Source organism: Narcine bancroftii, chromosome 3, assembly GCF_036971445.1.
Source record: "Narcine bancroftii isolate sNarBan1 chromosome 3, sNarBan1.hap1, whole genome shotgun sequence".
NCBI classification, from domain to species: Eukaryota; Metazoa; Chordata; class Chondrichthyes; order Torpediniformes; family Narcinidae; genus Narcine; species Narcine bancroftii.
In genome coordinates, this window is record NC_091471.1 from 332315570 (window position 1) to 332334982 (window position 19413).

At 41.9% G+C, this 19413-nt stretch overlaps 1 protein-coding gene across 10 annotated transcripts in view; it reads right to left on the bottom strand.

Annotated features, from left to right (window-relative positions):
• The window catches only part of recql5 (RecQ helicase-like 5), a 103511-nt gene that overhangs the window by 44183 nt on the left and 39915 nt on the right, over positions 1-19413 (bottom strand). For 9 of the 10 annotated variants that reach the window (XM_069929320.1, XM_069929318.1, XM_069929316.1 and 6 more), the window contains 2 exons: positions 18009-18171; positions 17570-17652 (listed from right to left, as the gene is read on the bottom strand). In XM_069929320.1, the coding sequence (XP_069785421.1) occupies positions 17570-17652; positions 18009-18171 (246 nt within the window). Of the gene's footprint in view, positions 1-12594; positions 13385-17569; positions 17653-18008; positions 18172-19413 lie in introns of those variants that run through there. The other variant, XM_069929324.1, reaches the window with a different exon arrangement.

Sequence of the window (19413 nt, forward strand, 5' to 3'; positions counted from 1 at the left end):
CCCCGGTAGGTTTTCGCTATTGTATTTAATGTAAGGCTCCCATACTTGTTCGAATATTTCAATATTGAAGCAGGTCAATTTCATACATCTCCAACTTCTGCATGAGTTGTGCTAACTTCAGAATTAAAAAAAACAGAAAATGCTGGCAGAACAGGGTCCATCCATGGGAAGAGAAACAGAGACAATGTTTCAGGTCAGAGACCCGTCATCAGAATTGGACGGAAGACAAAAGTTTCTAAAGCTGCAGGGAGAGTGGGGGAGGGCACAGGAGATCTATAGTATGGCAGCTAGGGCACATTCCCTGGGTGCCACTAGGAGAGGGGGGCACTCTCCTAGCCTCACCCAATATCTGGGTCCCTAACCCAATACAGAGTCTCCATCCCTTGAGCGCCCCTTTAACAGTACAGTCCACATCTTGGTACCAACAACAACTTACCAACAATTTCTCCAGTGGCGAGCCTGGAGAAAGGCTTGGATGAAGCAGGGTAGTCCCAATGGCAAAGAGGAAAATTCAAGCACACATGGTCTCAAAACTCCCAACAATGGAAAAGAAGGTGATTCGAGTACATGTGGCGTCCTTTATAGTGGCGGGGAGCTCTAGCCCACACCTTTACAGGAGGCCAATGGATCAGTGCCATCAAGTTTAAGCTGATTTACAAAGCCCAAGGTCAAGTATCAAGGATTTTAAATTGGTCAATGCAAGGTGTGTACATAATGGGTGAAGAGGAGCCAAACACTGATGGGCAGTGCTGGGGAGTGCTGTCACAACCTTTCACTGCTTCACAATACAATACAGTGGTGAAATAGTAATTCAATTCTTCAGATTATATGACCCTTTGGAACAGCCCAGTGAACACTACATCAATAAATGCTTATAAAACCTCAAAAACATTTAATTGAAATGATCTATGCAACAACGTTATACCCATTTGTTGAAATATTGTACAAAATAAAGGAAAAAAAGAAAAAGAAAAACTAAAAACTAAATATTAAATCTAATCTAACCCCTTCCTCTAATCAAGGTTAGCTTATAAATTAATCTTTAAAAATAAATAATGTGGAACCACTGGTGACCCCTGGAGAATAGGCAATGAACATCTGGAACATACAATAATTGTTAATTCTTCCAATTATAAAAACATTCTAAGAATGAGCCCCACAATTTCATAAATTGAAACTTTCTATCTTTAATTCTATATCTAATTTTCTCCAAACTTAAATAGGACATATAACCCTGTATGAATCATCTTTCCATTTCAATAAATTTGCTCGTCTGGCTATCAACATGGAAAAAGCTAAAACTTTTTCCTGAGATGCTGATATGTTTATCTGAATCATGAGAAAAACTAAACAAAGGGTAATATAATCTGAAGAAATGAATTACTATTTCACCACTGTATTGTATTGTGAAGCAGTGAAGGGTCGTGACAGCACTCCCCAGCACTGCCCATCAGTGTTTGGCTCCACTTAACCCATTAAGTACACACCTTACATTGACCAATTTAAATTCCTTGATACTTGGCCTTGGGCTTTGTAAATCAGCTTAAACTTGTCCGCACTGATCCATTGGCCTCCTGTAAAGGTGTGGGCTGGAACCCCCCCCCCCATCCCTATAAAAGGTATCACGTATGATTGAATCACTCTCAAGCTCGCGACTGGAGAGAGAGAGAGGGGGAGAGAGAGAGGGGGGAGAGAGAGAGGGGGGAGAGAGAGAGAGGGGGGAGAGAGAGGGGGGAGAGAGAGAGAGGGGAAGAGAGGGGGGAGAGAGAGAGAGGGGGGAGAGAGAGAGAGGGAGGGGGAGGGAGAGGGAGGGGGAGGGGGAGGGAGAAAGAGGGAGGGAGAGAGAGGGAGGGAGAGAGAGGGAGGGAGAGAGAGGGAGGGAGAGAGAGGGAGGGAGAGAGAGGGAGGGAGAGAGAGGGAGGGAGAGAGAGGGAGGGAGAGAGAGGGAGGGAGAGAGAGGGAGGGAGAGAGAGGGAGGGAGAGAGAGGGAGGGAGAGAGAGGGAGGGAGAGAGAGGAAGGGAGAGAGAGGAAGGGAGAGAGAGGGAGGGAGAGAGAGGGAGGGAGAGAGAGGGAGGGAGAGAGAGGGAGGGAGGGAGAGGGAGGGAGAGAGAGGGAGGGAGAGGGAGGGAGGGAGAGGGAGGGAGAGAGAGGGAGGGAGAGAGAGGGAGGGAGAGAGAGGGAGGGAGAGAGAGGGAGGGAGAGAGAGGGAGGGAGAGAGAGGGAGGGAGAGGGAGGGAGAGGGAGGGAGGGAGAGGGAGGGAGGGAGAGGGAGGGAGGGAGAGGGAGGGAGAGAGAGGGAGGGAGAGAGAGGGAGGGAGAGGGAGGGAGGGAGAGGGAGGGAGGGAGAGGGAGGGAGGGAGAGGGAGGGAGGGAGAGAGAGGGAGGGAGAGAGAGGGAGGGAGAGAGAGGGAGGGAGAGAGAGGGAGGGAGAGAGAGGGAGGGAGAGAGAGGGAGGGAGAGAGAGGGAGGGAGAGAGAGGGAGGGAGAGAGAGGGAGGGAGAGAGAGGGAGGGAGAGAGAGGGAGGGAGAGAGAGGGAGGGAGAGAGAGGGAGGGAGAGAGAGGGAGGGAGAGAGAGGGAGGGAGAGAGAGGGAGGGAGAGAGAGAGAGGGAGGGAGGGAGAGAGAGGGAGGGAGAGAGGGGGAGGGAAAGAGAGTGTGTGTGCACTTATGGGTGTGTTTGAGTGTGTGTGAGTGTGTGTGGTCCATCCCAGTCAGGATGCAGTGCTGCCTGAACTCACCGGAGCACCCCTCCACTTCCTCATTGGGCCTCTTCGGCTTTTGGGGCCACTTGGGCACCTCAATGGACAAAATGGCCATCTTCCTTACCCATAAGGCCCCACAGTGCGGTTCCAGTTGCATGAGGAAAAAATGCAGAGCAGAAAAGCATTTCCTGGTATGTCAGGCTGGGCACATCCTCCATCAGAGTGAAAACAGCTTTCTTCTTGTAACTTGCATTATCATACGCCCGTAGGAATAACATTGTGTGCTGGATGGTAATATTGTATAGGTATTTGAATACATTGATTTTTCTCAAAATTAATTGTTGACAACATTTTGAGTCACTATTCTAATAAATAAGTTGCAAGAAATAGAAAAATAAACAATTCAAACATTTCAAGATTCTGTTTGGTTTTGAGAATGCCCCCTTCACTCAGAAATAATTAGTTGTAAACAACACCTTTTGGCCCTCTAGTACAGGGTTTCCCAACCAGGGGTGGTGCATTAATTGATGCTTAAATTTTATTGCAGGTACTATAGCCAAACCAATGATGAGATGTTATTTACGTCTACAAAGTAATGTGGAGTCTTCAACTGATAAAAGCAAAAAAGAATTCCAATAAACTCATAAAATATGTCACCTTTCCTTGTACATTAAACCTGGTTTATTTATTGCTGTTTGATTGCACACTTGAAACAAACAGGCTGTGACAAAACCAGTACCTTCAGCTCAACCCAGGCCAGTCAAAGCTTTGTCTCTAGCTATAAGGTTATAAGATTTGAACACAAATGGCTCGACACAAGAGAGGGACCACGAACTAACATCGTGTGGTTAATGAGCATGAAAGCACTATTCTTTTAGATAATCGTTGGATGAGCAGATAACTCGACTCCACAAGGCTAGGTTACCAGCCAAAGCTGGAAAGTGAACCTATGGTGTAGCTGAATTAAGGAATGCATTAGCAAAGAGGCTGTCACAATCACAGGTACAACCTTCAGCATCTTATGTAAATACTGTCCAGCGCATTCTTGTGCTATTAACAAATCTAACCACAGAGCAAAGTCAAACTCACTAGTTTCAGCCTTGAAACTAGATTTTTAGATCAAAGATCAGTGATAAATCATCTACCAATTATCCTGGACGCTTATAAGGCCTTCCACTGAGTCTAACAGATGTATGATATTAAGAATAAGAAGTGGATATTAGCAGCAGATGAAGTAATTGGAGATAAGGTTTGGGGTTGAAGGTTCCTTCAACCTTACTTCTTTGGCCAAGACTCAGCTGTTGGCTTCCCAACCCGAAGTAAAAGGCAACGTCTGGGAAATAGGCCACAATCAAAGCCAGCATTCCAACACAGCAAGAGGGTGTACAGCACAGGCAGAGCTGCAATCTTCTGGTGACAAGGGAAGCCCTATCTACCATCTCAGATAGATGCACAAAACTATTTTCACGGTCTTGAAGAGCAGGAAGATTCTCACTCATGCCCTGACTCAAAACAAATCACCTGTTTAGTGATAATCTCGCATCGTCCTGTTTGAGTGCCTACACCATGGACGAATTGCCTGCTACATCTCCCTAGGTTATTATACCTTTAAATGTTCTTCATTGGGATAACTAAACATGAGAAGTGCTTATTTTCCTCTTTCCTTTCAATGCACAATACAAAATACCATTTCTCTGCTTCTAAATGCTAAATACAATCAAGTGATTCCATTCACATATCCTAAACTAAACACGTGACAGATAAGGAGGATGGTCAGTGCTAGGCGTAATTTTTCCAGTGCAGCAACAGGTTAATGTTTAACTTCACATCAACCAAGAACCCAAAGGAAATCTGAGCTGAGGCAAGACGACACTGCAGAGCAACAGGAACCATTTCATCATAACTGGATTTCTTCAGGTAAAGGCAGTTTTACTTTGTAAAGGAGGGCTCTTCATATTTTTCCACCAAAGGTCAAACAAGGAAAAAAGATTTGCACTCCCAGATGACTGCATACTGAAGGTTGTTCTGTATTGAAGCTTGCCTTGAATTAGACAGCTCGGGGCAAACCATCTCAGGTGAATTGTGTTATCCAGGAATTGTAAATGGTAACCAGTTTGGAGTACTCTGTTCAAGTGACGTGCTCACACCAAGCGTCCCACCAACACAGGGTGTTTATTGTAATCAGGCCTTGAGTTCAGGAGTTCCTGCTGGTCATGGATGAACTTTTTCCACCAGCTGTTCTGAGATAAATAATGAAGCTAAAGTGGGGTCCTTGCAGCAGGAGGTGATTGGCACAGTAGCCAAGGAGATTGAGAGGGAGGGTTCTCTTTCCTTTGTTTACAATGGAATTGTACATGCTCCCAAAACATGGATTACATGTTTTCAATGCCACGTGTTTGAACACGGCTGGCTAGTTGGTACACAGACTTGGGGCAGGGAGGGAAAGGCTAATGAGCAGAAGGGAGGGTGGGGGGGGAGAAGCAGGGAGCCCAATGGTGCACTGGGCAACACAAAGCCATCACAATCTCCCTCAGGGTGGGAGGTGGCACTGTTCATAGCACTGTAAAGTGAGGGAGGGTGTAAGCTGGGTATTGGGGAGAGAATGCAGGGGTGGGGGGAGGGGGGAGGAAAGAGTTCTTTCTGCTTGGAAGGCAGGAGAGTAAGCAACAGGATACAAAGAAGAGAGGGAAGGGTGTAAGGATTGAGTTTCACATTTGGGGGAAACCATATTCAGGGATGGGGGAGAAATGAGGTGGGAGATAGAGAGGCAAGAAGCAAAGGAAGGCATTGCCCAAGGTTATTTGTGCCCAAGTCTGCGTGTGCAAATGTTTCAAACAAAATATGCCAGAGCATGAGCCTGGTCTCTCTTCATCAGAGACCCCCTTTGTTGCTGGAGCAATGCCTCAGTCTGTCGAGCCTGCACGGTCATTTGTGTGTACAATGGCTCTGCCTTTGTCCACTTGCTGCCATTCAGCAACATCCAACTCTAATATGCAGCAAACCCGGTGACGTGGAACAAGAATGAACCACTGTGCTCCATCGATCACTCTGTAGTGCCACCCACCTGCTCTTCCTATTGCACCACTGGTCCCAGTATTACCCGCTCATCCATTTTCCTATCTCCTTGTCCCTGCAGCACAACCTTGGAGGAATCTTCATTCCCAAACTCTGGAATGGATCAGAAGTTTGTGAGTTGGATCTTGAATGATCAATGGTCCTTGGGAGGGTTTGTGGTCATTCTCATCTTTTTGGCCATATTTCTGACTCTCCTCTTGTTCGCCTTCGTGTACGGATCCTGTTCAAGGCCAGGCTCAGGAGCCCAACAGAAGTAGGGGCCTGGTGAGATCTAGCATCTCCAAGGTCCTGTGAAGGGGGACCCAGAGCACTGACCACACAAAAATAAATAAATAAATAGATCGACCACAAACAAAGCACGGGAACAAGAACACCATCAATCTGCCTGGTGAAGAAGGACCCCCTGCCATGATGACCCCCTGCCATGATGACCCCCTGCCATGATAACCGCCCTGCCCCCGACAACTGATCCATGGGAAAAGAATGCCCAATGACATTGGGAAAGGGAACTCCAAGAACCACTAAACTCAGGGGACAGGAACCCCAACTGTTCTTAGAACTACCCAGAGCTAGAAGCGCCCAAACCTGCAGTCACCAAAGTTGCTGACAATGAGAAGGGGACCACAATCAAATTGAGCATCAGGAATTCAAACTTGCTGCTCTAATACCATCATGATAACCCAATCCATCACCAGAATCTCCAACCACTGCCAAAACCAGCAAACAGGAACCCCAACAACAGATCCTGTCAAAGTAGAAGAGGCTGATACTAGAGCCAAACCTCAACCTGATGAGAAATCCCAGCACTGCCAGCTCACCTGGGTTCTCAAGACTCCAATAACCATCTATTAAGCCAGTTGCTGAAACCTTAATAACCTGTCAGGCCAGTCAATGCAGGGCAGCCAACCACGCAGAAATCTGACCAAGTAACAGAAACTCCAAGAACATTAGGATCTGAAAGCAGGAGTCTCCAACTACCCTCAAACCTGGCATCAGAATGAATAATCCAAATCCAGTAACAAGAATCCCAACAACCTTACTCCAACACAAAGAGTCACGTGATGGAGTAGTGGCCGGTTGGGGAAGTCCAGCCCTCTCCAGAAAAGTTTTTTTAAAAAATAGAGAAAAAACAAAGGCACAAACATAAAAACCAAAACAATGTGAAAGTAAAAGTGTGGAGAAAATGGCAGCGAAGAAAGAAAAACCAAAAACAACAGGAAGAAAAGAAGAAGGAAAGACGTCGGAAGAAGAAGGTGAAGGCCCTACCGGTACGAGGAGGCCCGCCGTGGAGAGAGAAGCCCACTCCCTGAGGTCAGTCGAAGGCCCGAACTCGGGACTATAAAAATGGCTCACGGAGCCAAACAAAAGTGCGCAACCGCGCAAGACAAGAATAACACTGACGGGAGGGGGGACCAGCTGAGGAGTAGATCTCCACAGCTGAAACAGACAACTACAACACAACAGCAAGAGGAAAACATAGAAAATAACGAGAACAAGAAAGAAGAGAGTAAAAGTAAGAAATCAAAGAAACAACAGATGACCAACCCAGAGGAAGAAGACCAACACCAAGACACTTCTAATAAAAATAAGAAGACCAAAAATACCCAACAAAATAAAACAAACAACCCAACAAGAAAACCAGAAGAGACAGAGGTAAAGGACACAGATCCTGGAGTGGACTCAGAAGAAGAGGAGGAAGAACACAGAGAAATGGAAGATGAAGGGAAGGGCAAGTACATGGATATATATTTTTTTAAAGAATATATGGAAACAGTAAAAGAATGGCAGTCACAAGAATTCAATGAAATAAAAAGAATAAAAAGTACAGAAGAAAAAGTGAATAGATTAGAATTGATCATGACAGATATAGGAAAAAGAGTAGACAAGGTGGAAGAACGAGAAACAGCCATAGAAATGGAAGTAGATGACTTAAAAAAGAAATTAGAAGAATCTGATAAAAAAGTTAAAGAGACACAGGAGCTGTTAGCTCAGAAGTTAGATATAATGGAAAATTATAATAGAAGAAATAATATAAAGATAGTGGGCCTTAAGGAAGATGAAGAAGGCAAAAATATGAAAGAATTTATAAAAGAATGGATCCCCAGGGTCCTAGGAAGACCAGAATTACAGGAAGAAATGGAAATAGAAAGGGCACTCAGAACATTAGCCCCTAAACTACAACCACAACAAAATCCAAGATCCATTCTAGTAAAATTCCTAAGATATACAACAAGAGAAAATATATGGGAGAAGGCAATGAAAAAAATAAGAGAAGACAAAAAACCACTGGAATACAAGGGTCAAAAAATGTTTTTTTCTATCCAGATATAAGTTTTGAACACCTGAAGAAGAGGAAGGAGATTAGTGCAGCAAAAACGACCCTATGGAAAAAAGGTTATAAATTTGCTTTAAAATACCCAGCAGTACTTAAAATAATTATTCCAGGGCAGCAAACCAAACTATTCTCGGATCCGGAAGAAGCACGAAAATTTGCAGAACTACAAAACAGACAGAGAGATGAAGAGATGTAACAAGACCAAAAATGACAACAAACTATATGTATGTGTGTATGTAGGTATATATAGATGTATATGTGTGTATGAAAATATATGTGTATATATAAAAAATAGAGTATAGGTAAGAACTAAGAAGGGAAAGAAAGGAAGTAAGGAGGGAATTAAGAGAGTGACCTTTGTTATATACGAAGATTAAAATCTTTTCGGGGGGGCTGGGTGGGGTAGAATTACAGTCACTGCGAAATTAGTTGACGCTTGTGAACGGTTTCGCAAATCCAAATGGAGAGGGGACAAAGGGCAACTCAGAAAGGGGAGGGACTATTGGGGTTAAAGGAATTTTAGAATTGAGAATAGTGGAAATATTTTATGTTTTAGAAATGTTGTCATAATGTGTTCAAAACAAGAAAGCAGAAATGGATAAGAAGGGAAGGTGCTGATGAAGAAACAGAAAGGAAAGATAAACAAAGTATGAAATGGCTATGTTGAACTATATGACTAAATATTAATGGAATACATAACCAAATCAAAAGGAAGAAACTGTTAAATTTACTGAAAAAAGAAAAAAATTGATATAGCATTCGTACAAGAAACACATCTAACTGAAGTGGAACACAAGAAATCAAAGAGAGATTGGATAGGACATGTAACAGCAGCATCATATAATTCAAAAGCCAGAGGAGTAGCTATATTAATCAATAAAAATGTACCAATCAAAATAGAAGAGGAAATAATAGATCCAGCAGGGAGATATGTAATGATAAAATGTCAGATATATTCAGAATTTTGGAATTTACTCAATGTATATTCACCTAATGAAGAAGATCAAAAATTTATGCAAGATATCTTTTTGAAGATAGCAGATACGCAAGGGAACACACTAATAGGAGGGGATTTTAACCTTAATTTGGACTCAAACATAGATAAAACTGGAAAAAAAACTAACAGAAAGAACAAAGTAACCAAATTTATAATTAAATCGATGCAAGAGATGCAACTTTTGGATATATGGAGGAAACAACACCCAAAGGAAAAGGAATATTCATATTATTCGGGTAGACATAAAACATACTCAAGGATAGACCTATTCCTGTTATCAGCCCACATTCAAGGGAGAGTTAGGAAAACGGAATATAAAGCTAGACTATTATTGGACCACTCACCCCTGTTATTGGCAATAGAGCTGGAGGACATCCCACCAAGAATGTATGGATGGAGATTAAACTCTATGCTACTTAAAAGGCAGGATTTTAGAGAATCCATTGAATGACAAATTAAAATGTACTTTGAAATAAATACGGAATCAGTGAAAGATAAGTTTATACTATGGGACGCAATGAAAGCGTTCATCAGAGGGCAAATAATAAGTTATGTAACTAAGATGAAGAAGGACTACAATCGGGAACCAGAACAGTTGGAAAGGGAAATAACAAATACAGAAAAAGAATTAGCAATAAAGGAAGATACAACTAAAAGAGAATTGGCAGATAAAAAAAATAAAATATGAAACACTACAAACATATATGGAGAAGAAAAAACAGAAATATTATGAGCTAGGAGAAAAAAACGCACAAAATTCTAGCGTGGCAGCTTAAGACAGAACAAACTAAAAAAATGGTATTGGCATTAAGGAAAAAGGACAAACAAATTACATATAATCCAACGGAAATCAATGAAAACTTCAGGGAATTCTACGAGCAACTATATCAAACTGAAAACGAAGGGAAAGAAGACAAAATAGATGAATTTCTAATTAAAATTGAACTACCGAAATTACAAATAGAGGAGCAAAATAAATTAATAAAACCATTTGAAATAGAAGAATTACAGGAGATATTAAAAAAAATACCAAACAATAAAACACCAGGAGAGGATGGATTCCCAATAGAATTCTATAAAACATTTAAAGACTTATTAATTCCTCCCCTTCTGGAAGTAATCAACCCAGATTGATAAAACACAAAGCATACCAGATTCATGCAAAACAGCAATAATTACAGTAATACCAAAGACAGGGAAAGATCCACTTGCACCAGCGTCATATAGACCAATATCTTTACTTAACACAGATTATAAGATAATAGCTAAACTATTAGCAAACAGATTGGCCGACTATGTACCAAAAATAGTAAATCTAGACCAAACTGGATTTATTAAAAAAAGACAAACAAGACAATATCTGTAAATTTATTAACTTAATTCATGCAGTAGAAGGAAATAAAACTCCAACAGTAGCGGTTGCTTTAGACGCAGAGAAAGCCTTTCACAGAGTAGAATGGAATTATTTATTCAAAGTACTACAAAAATTCAGCCTACCAGAGAAATATATTAATTGGATTAAAGCATTATATAAGGGGCCATTGGCGAAAGTGACAGTAAATGGATATATATCAAAACAATTTAACTTAAGCAGATCAACAAGGCAGGGATGCCCACTATCGCCCTTATTGTTGGCGTTAGCCATAGAACCACTAGCAGAACTGATAAGAACAGAAAATAAAATAAAAGGGATGAAAATAAAAGAGAAGGAATATAAAATCAGTCTATTTGCAGATGACGTTATAATATACTTAACAGAACCAGAAATATCAATAAAAGAATTACATAGGAAATTGAAGGAATATGGAGAAGTGTCGGGGTACAAGATCAACGCAAATAAAAGTGAAGCAATGCCTATGAATAATGCGGATTTCACAAAGTTTAAGAAAGAATCTCCATTTAGATGGCAAACACAAGCAATGCGATACCTAGGTATACAACTAAATAAAAACCTCGGCCATCTATATAAACTCAATTACCATCCATTAATGAAAAAATTACAAGACGACTTAGAGCATTGGAAAGACTTACCACCAATACTGATAGGAAGGATAAACTGTATTAAAATGAACATTTTCCCAAGGATACAATACCTATTTCAGTCATTACCAATACGCCTAACAGAGAAATTCTTCAAGGAGTTAAAGAAAATAATAAGGAAGTTTTTATGAAAAGGGGAGAAACCGAGGATAGCACTAGATAAATTAACAGAATGGTACAAACAAGGAGGCTTACAACTACCAAACTTTAAAAATTATTATAGAGCCGCACAATTAAGATACCTATCAGATTTTTATCAAACAAGGGAAAAACCAGATTAGAACTAGATAAAATAGGGGAGAAGATACCTGAACATATACTATATAAATGGGATGAAAAATTGGTGCAACGTAGGAATTTACCAGTATTGCATTATCTGCTTAACATTTGGAAGAAGATTCATGTAGAAAGGAATAAAACAAATTACCAACTACCAAAACTAATATTGACGCAAAATCAGCTAATCCCTTTTACAATAGATAACCTTTCCTTTAGAGAATGGGAGAGAAAAGGGATCAAAAGAATAGAAAATTGCTTTCTATTCAAAGGATAAATTATTATCCTTTGAACAAATGAAGGATAAATATAATATAACTCACGATACAATGTTTGCATACTACCAACTGAAAAACTACTTGAAGGACAAATTGGGAAACAGTCTGAGGTTACCAGAAGGAAGCAATTTTGAATATGTGATTACAGACACAATGATAATTAAAATATTTATAACAAACATGTACATCAAACTATAAGAAAAGGAGAACGAGGAAACAAACGGTAAACCTAAACAAAAATGGGAACAAGATCTAAACATAAAGATAAAGAATGAAACATGGGAGAAGCTATGCTCCGGAACAATGAGAAATACAATAAACACGAGGTTACGCATGATACAATATAACTGGATACACAGGCTATACATCACACCTCAAAAGTTAAATAAATGGGCCCAACAGTATCAGACAGGTGTTTTCGCTGTAAAAAGGAAACAGGAACAACAATTCATGCAATTTGGACATGTGAGAAAGTTGAAAAATTTTGGGAAGATCTAAACCAGATATTAAATAAAAATCACAAAAAGCAATATACCAAAAAACCCAAAGATCTTCCTCCTAAGTAATATAAGAAACAAAGAATTTGGACTCGATTTGGATGGAGCACAAAAAAGATTTGTTATGATAGCCCTAGCTGTAGCAAAAAAATGTATTATGTCAACCTGGAAATTAGAAGACAACTTGAGACTACAACAATGGTATATAGAAATGAATAAATGTATTCCATTAGAAAAAATAACATATAATTTAAGAAATAACATTACAATATTATTCGAACAAATATGGGAGCCATACATGAAACACAATAGTGAAATCCTACCATGGACTTCCACCACCTAAAATGACAGAAGGAGAAGATAATGAAAAGAACTGACTCAGTAAAAATTTTTTGTTTATTTTTATTAAGTGACAACATTGTTAACGGGTTTAATGTATCTTATAGATTGAACTTCAAATAAATGGGAAAGGGGGTGAGGGAGGGAGGGAAGGGAGGGGGGGAAAAAGGGGCAGAAAACGACACTGCATATATTTAAGAAGAAAAATGTCTGTATGTATCTTGGTCAATATGGTTTATAGTGTGAAAAATAAAAATTTTTTAAAAAAACCTTACCCCAACACCAGGACACCCACCAGGAAAGCAGGAATGTGAACTTCATAATTTCATTTTACAACAAGGTTTACAAGAACAAGCACAGTACGGGAACCTCCTGTGCCCTGCATATGGAGTGCACAGCAGCAGAATTAAATCTCCACCAATAACCGATGATATCACTAGGTAGCATTACAGTGCATGGAAGGAGCGGAGAAAAGTTGAACACTTGGAAAGCGTATTCAAACAACTTTTAAGCACCTCATTTGGTGGGCCTCAAACTCCATGAAGTGCACTCAACACAACAGCACCAGGACAGATAGCGAGAATCTACAACGAGTGAATGCTCACTGAATTGCACATAACCATATAACCATTGACGGAGCGGAAACAGGCCATGTTGCCCTTTCGAGACCGCACCGGTTCACTGATTTTGTGCGCCCTCTTCAGGCATTGGTCCCGGTAGATATTCATTCAATAACGATGGACGAATTCAATGCAGGTGGAATCAGTCGTAGAAATGTTTGTTAACAGGTCCAATCTTGACTTGGGCCTGTACCCCATCAGCATCTGCACTGAACTGCGTGTAGCTGTAGTTTGTGTAAACAAAATTGATTGAAGTGGGTTTTCAATTGCTTGTTTTGGAGTTAAATTGTGATGGAATACAAATAAATCAACTTTTGCTTTAAAGTTTAAATTAATTAGAAGTGGCTCAGTTTGAAGGTCAGTTCCACACTTTTGGTGCCTCTTTTGAATCATTTCCCTGACCAGTATATTGCAGGGTCACCTCCAGCTATCCAAAATCACTTCCAACTTTGAAAGCATGCAATTATGTAATACTCTTACTAGGTTTAAGTCGAGGAATGGAGTCTCAGCCTCACTTCCAAACCCCAGCTTCACCCACCAAAGGAAGAAATCCACCATATTTTCTATTAGTCTACGTTCGTCTTATTGGCTAAAGCACCAGATGGACAAAAACTGGCAAAGGGAGTGGTAGATCTGCCCATCAAGGTATAGTTTAACTCAGCCAATTAAATGTTCATACTTGGGATCACTGGCAAGGTCAGTGTAGGGGGATACATGGACCTGCATTAAGCAGCTGGAGGACTAGATCATTGATCACACATGGGGATTAAAACAGTTAACGAAATCTGGAGTGAAATGCCAGGACAAATATTGGACAACATGGATTTATTATAAAATCCTATCTGGTTTCTACAGAGAAGAAAGTATATCATCTGTCCCTGATCTGCCAGATGCAGTGTCCAGTTGACACTTAACTGCTCTAACTTGATCAGTAATCCATTGAGGAATTTTGGGATGAACCAAAAATGCCTCATCACCATTTATTCCAGGAACAAATAAGTAAAACAAAATATTCCTCGCATCTAACTGCTTTAAGAACACGAGTATAAATTACCATTTTACAATCTTGAAAGGTATCCCAGTCTTCCGACGTGGAAGCTTTATTGACTAAAGTGCAAATTGAACTAAACATTTTGCATTCAGCAAACACCCTCACCCTTTTGTTCTCTTCAGGCAAAGTATCCCGGTAGATCACATCGATGGTGGGGAGGGAGACTCCAGTGATCCTCTCTGCCATTCTTATAGTCCTGTGGAATGACCTCCGAACCATTTCTTTGCAGCAACCGTACCACACTGATGCAGTTGGACAGGATGCTCTTGGTAGAGCTCCTATAGAAGGTTTATATAATGGTGGCCAGAACCCTTGCCCACTTCAGTCATCTCAGGAAGTGCATTCACTGTTGTGCCTTCCTGAAAAGTGAGGAGATTTTGAGTGTCCACGATAGGTTACTAGTTAAGTGACCTCCAAGGAACCTGGTGCTTGAGTTGTTGATATGCAGTGGAGGGTGGTCGTTCCTGGTCCTCCTGAAGACCACGATCATCTCCTTCATCTCGTCCACATTGAGGCTCAGGTTGTTATTCTCGTACCATTTCACAAGATTTTCCACATCTTCTCTGTAGAGCAAGTCCTCGTTGCTGCTGCTGAGGCCGACGACTGTTGTGTCATCTGCAAACTTAATGACACTGTTGGAGCTGGAACTGGTGATGCAGTCATGGGTCTGCAGAGTGAACAGGAACAGGCTGAGCACACAGCCCTGAGGAGTGCCAGAGCTTAGCGAGACAGTGCTGGATATTCTGCTACCTACCCAGACTGACTGTGGTCTTTCTGTTAAGGAGTCCAGGATCCGGTTCCAGAGATGGGTGTTGAGTCCCAGTGAGGACAGCTTCTTCACCAGATTCTGGGGAATGACCACATTAAAAGCCGAGCTGGTCAGTGAACAGCAGTTGGCGTGTGAGGCGGTATTCTCCAGGTTGGCCTGGATGGAGCGAAAGCGACAAGGTTATAGCACAGTTTATGGAATGGTTTCTTCCATAGGCGAACTGAAATGGATCCAGCATGCCTGTGAGGTGCGCTTTGATGCGTTCCATCACCAGATACTTGAAGCATTTCATAATGGTGGAGGTTAGTGCCACAGGGCTGTAGCCACTGAGTTCTATTATTGTCGCCCTCTTCAGTACTGGGATATAGGTGGCTGTCTTGAACCCTGCGGGAACAATGGACTGCTGCAGTGAGGTGTTGAAGTTGTCCACGTGATCCTTCAGTACCTGACCAGGTGTGTGCTCTGGTCCCGCCGCCTTGTGAGGGTTCACCCTGGATAGGGTTTTCCTCACCTTGGCTGCGGCCATGGAGCTTTCTTTGGCATCATCCTGTTTTTCTCATCAAACCATGAATGGGTGTTCAGTCTGTCCAGAAAGGAGGTGTCACTGTCATTAATTTGCAAGGTTGACTTGTGATCCGTACTAGTCTTGATCCCTTGCCACATGCACCTCGTGTCACCAGTGTTGCACAGCTGTTTGCAGATCTTCTATGCGTAGCCTCGCTTTACCTTTCAAATTGCACGGGAGAGTTCAGCCCTGACTGATCCTAGTGCCATCCTATCCTGAAGGCAGCATAACGAGTTCTGAGAAGTGCTCTGCATCGAATCGTGGTTTCTTGTTAGCCCTGATTGTGAAGTATTTCTCAGTAACATCCTCAGTCTCTGAACTCCTCTATGTTTATATGACTGTTGTAAGTGACCGCCTCTCTGAAATAGCTCCAGTCCGTAGTCTCAAAGCAATCTTGCAGCGCTACTGTGGCCCCCACCCCCTGATCTCCCTGCGAACTGAACTGACCTAGTTTCCTTTGCCAGAAATCTGTAGGCCGGGTTTAGCAGGTCAGGTATGTGATCTGAGTAACTAAGGTGGGGATGAGGTATAGCCTTGTCAGCACCAGGGAGATTGATGTACACCCGGTTCAGTGTTTTCTCCCTTCTGGTAGCGAAGTACATATGGTATTGAAACTGCGGTAAGACTTTTCAGGTTGGCGTGATTGAAGTTGCCAGCAACAATCATGGCACTGTCATGGTGGAAGCCTGGGTTTCACAGATTGCACCGTAAAGCTCCTTCATTGCTACACCCTCATTAGCCAAAGGCGTGATGTAGACTGTGGCAATCAGTGTGGGCAAGAATTCCCTAGTCAGATAAAAGGGTCTTTATTTCACTATGAGGTACTCTGCTGGGCAGAAGGTCTTCACAACAGAGATGTCGATGCACAAGTTCTTGCTGAGAAAAATGTACAGACTCCCCCCTCCCCCCTTGAGTCTTGCCAGAAGCAGCAGTGTCTCTGCCTGCCCTGAAGGAGATAAGACCATCCAGCTAGCTCAGTGTCTGGAAGGGTGTCCTGGAGCCACGTTTCTGTAATCGCCAGAGTGCAGCAGCCCTGGAGTTCTCTCTGGTTCAGATACAGCCTCAGGTAATCCATTTACTTCTCTAGCCATCTTACATTTGAGAGTAAGATCATTGGGAGTGCGGGACTGAAGAGTTTAACTCTCAGTCTATACTGGCCAGTTTTCCACACTTCTGCCTTCTCCAGCAGCACTTCTAATGGCCTCTCACACATCTTCCACGACCCACCCACTCCCCACAGTTTGCAGCAGTTGGTGTTCCCTGCTTCAGTCAGTTTAAACCGCACAAAATCTCACTGATCCAAACTGAGTGAACACCTTGTTTACAGATGATCAGAAAGGAAAAGAATTGATGAAAAATAAAGATAAGGTTGAGCCAATAAGACAAAAGCAACAATTTGGGAAATTCAAATTGACAACTTTGTTGAGTGTCACATCCTCAGATGCTAGGGAGGAAAATCTTACCCGATCAACTAACAGTTTTGTTGCATTTATCCAATTGCATTGCTGGTTTCCATAACAGATGTAACTGAACGTCTTTGGACTGGAGCTGCATGGCAGCCATATTGTGCAAGGACAATTGATTACTTTCCCCAAAATCCAGATGGCTGTTAATGGCAACCTGTATGTTATGGCCTTCACTATTGCTGACAGGTTTATTTAATTCATCGCTATTAAATTCATGAGGCACTTGGATGGAAGTTGATCATTGATACAAGACTACATTTAGAGATACAATCAGTGTCCTACAAATCCTAGGATTTTGTTATTTTACAAAAAAATACTTGGTTCGATTCCTTCATACAAACCACCTCAGCATTACAAATGGGTTCCAGTTGAATTCCAAGTTTCTGCTTGCAACTCTTTATAATAACCTGGCTGAATGTGTCAACTGAATTCCATCCAATAACCCACTCTAGAATATCTGTTAAAATTGCTCAAACTCAATTGTATTCCAACCTGTAACTCATTCCAAGTAGTTAACAATTAATAATAACTTGGAACAAACAAGATATGAATTCTTACCCTTGCTGTTCACAGAAGGAGACGAGAGCTTCAAAACCCACCATGGAGGATTTGTCTGAGCTTTTTATGAAGCCTCTCTTGATCTGAAAAAGTGGTAATACATGGAGTTGGTCATACGGCCCTTCGATACATTCATGAAGCACACAGCCATATCACAAGTCCAGCAATCATTGCGCCCAAGGCACGCAAGAACCAAAGAGCAAGGGTCAATCTCACAAGGATGCACACAAAGGGTTGGACAGCTTGACGAGAGCAAGTTATAGTGAGGTAGGACAGAAGAATTAAGTGAAGGAGCAAGTTGAAGAAATGTAGAGAGATAATGCGGCTATACTGAACAAAAGGACAACAACCAGGAAATGAAAGAAAGATGCCCGAAGCAGCAAAGTGCAGAAAAATGGTGGGACATTAATTTTGCAAGGAAAATATGGTCACCCATTACCTGCATCTTAGTGATCTCCTTCTTGATCAGAAAGGTGATGCTATCTCGATCGGTCCTGGAATAATAGACTCGACAGAATGAAGGCTTCCCATCTCTTCCTGCTCGACCAGATTCTTGGTAATAAGCAGCCATCGACTTTGCAATATTCCAATGGGCAACAAACCTCCAGAAACAAGTATTGAGGAATACAACTCATCTTTCAGATAACAGGTCACTGGAAAAAGACAGCACTCAAAGACCCACCTACAAGTACTGTTCAACATTCCTGGACAGTGAGCAACCAGAAAAAAACTCAGCAAAAGGAGAACTAGAAGTGGAAAAATAGCCAGGTCTCAGCCAGCAGGTAATCAGCAACATGGTACTCAGCTAGCTGGGAACTACCAACAAATGCTGAAACATTAAAAACCAAAGAATTATGCTATGCCTTCATAAATCACAGTTAAACAAGAAAAGACTGCAGGCGCTGTGACGGTCGTGCAATACACAAGTGCTGGGGAAGTCAGAAAGTCACACAACATTTACAGGAAGCAAAGGGTAGCCAATTTTTCAGGCCTGACCAAGGTACAAGCAAGAAGCAGGCATATACCTGAATAAAAAAGATGGAGGGAGAAGGGGGTAGGTAAGAGGTGATAGGTGGAATAAAGGGGAGAGAGTAGGAAAAGGTGAGAAGTGATATGGTTGGGGAGCAGTAGAAAAGGAGTCAGAGGGAGTCACGGGAGGTTTTTTTTTAAATGGAGAAGTCGATGTTAATACCGTCAGGTTGGAGTGTGAATAGGTGGAATGACACCAAGTTTGAGAAGTATCACATCTTCTGTATGGAAACACTCAGCCCTCCCGATTGGTACAAAATGCTCCAATTATGGGGAACTTGCTCTTTCTGTCTATCTGCATCAGAACTGGCCATATTTGCCTGTTATCCATCAGTGATTGCTGTTTTTCTAGTATAGACTGGTCTTCTGGGTATACTGATACTAGCCATGGTCAACATAGTAGCATATAATTTGCTTCCAACTGCTATATTCATCATTTGCTTGCATCCTATAACATCCTCCCCCTACAAATAAAACAAGACGATTCACTCAAACTTCAATAAACAAAAGGAAAATAAATAAGGATAGGGAATGTCGCAGCTCAGTGGGCAGCCTCTGGGCCGATATTCATTCCTGACTTTTCTTGATCGGGATCAGTGTGAGGGAGAGGAAGCTGAAGCAAGGAACGGGGAAACCAATCACTGCCATGTGCCTATATAGTGCACGTATGGCTGCCATATCTTACGAAAGGTACTGTATTTGTTTCTCAGGTTACAAGTCATTTTCTCCAGGCGAATGCAGCTCTGCATTTCCTTGTTCCATCGTTCGATACTAAGACTAGAGTCTGACTTCCAAATCGCTGCAATGCACTTCCT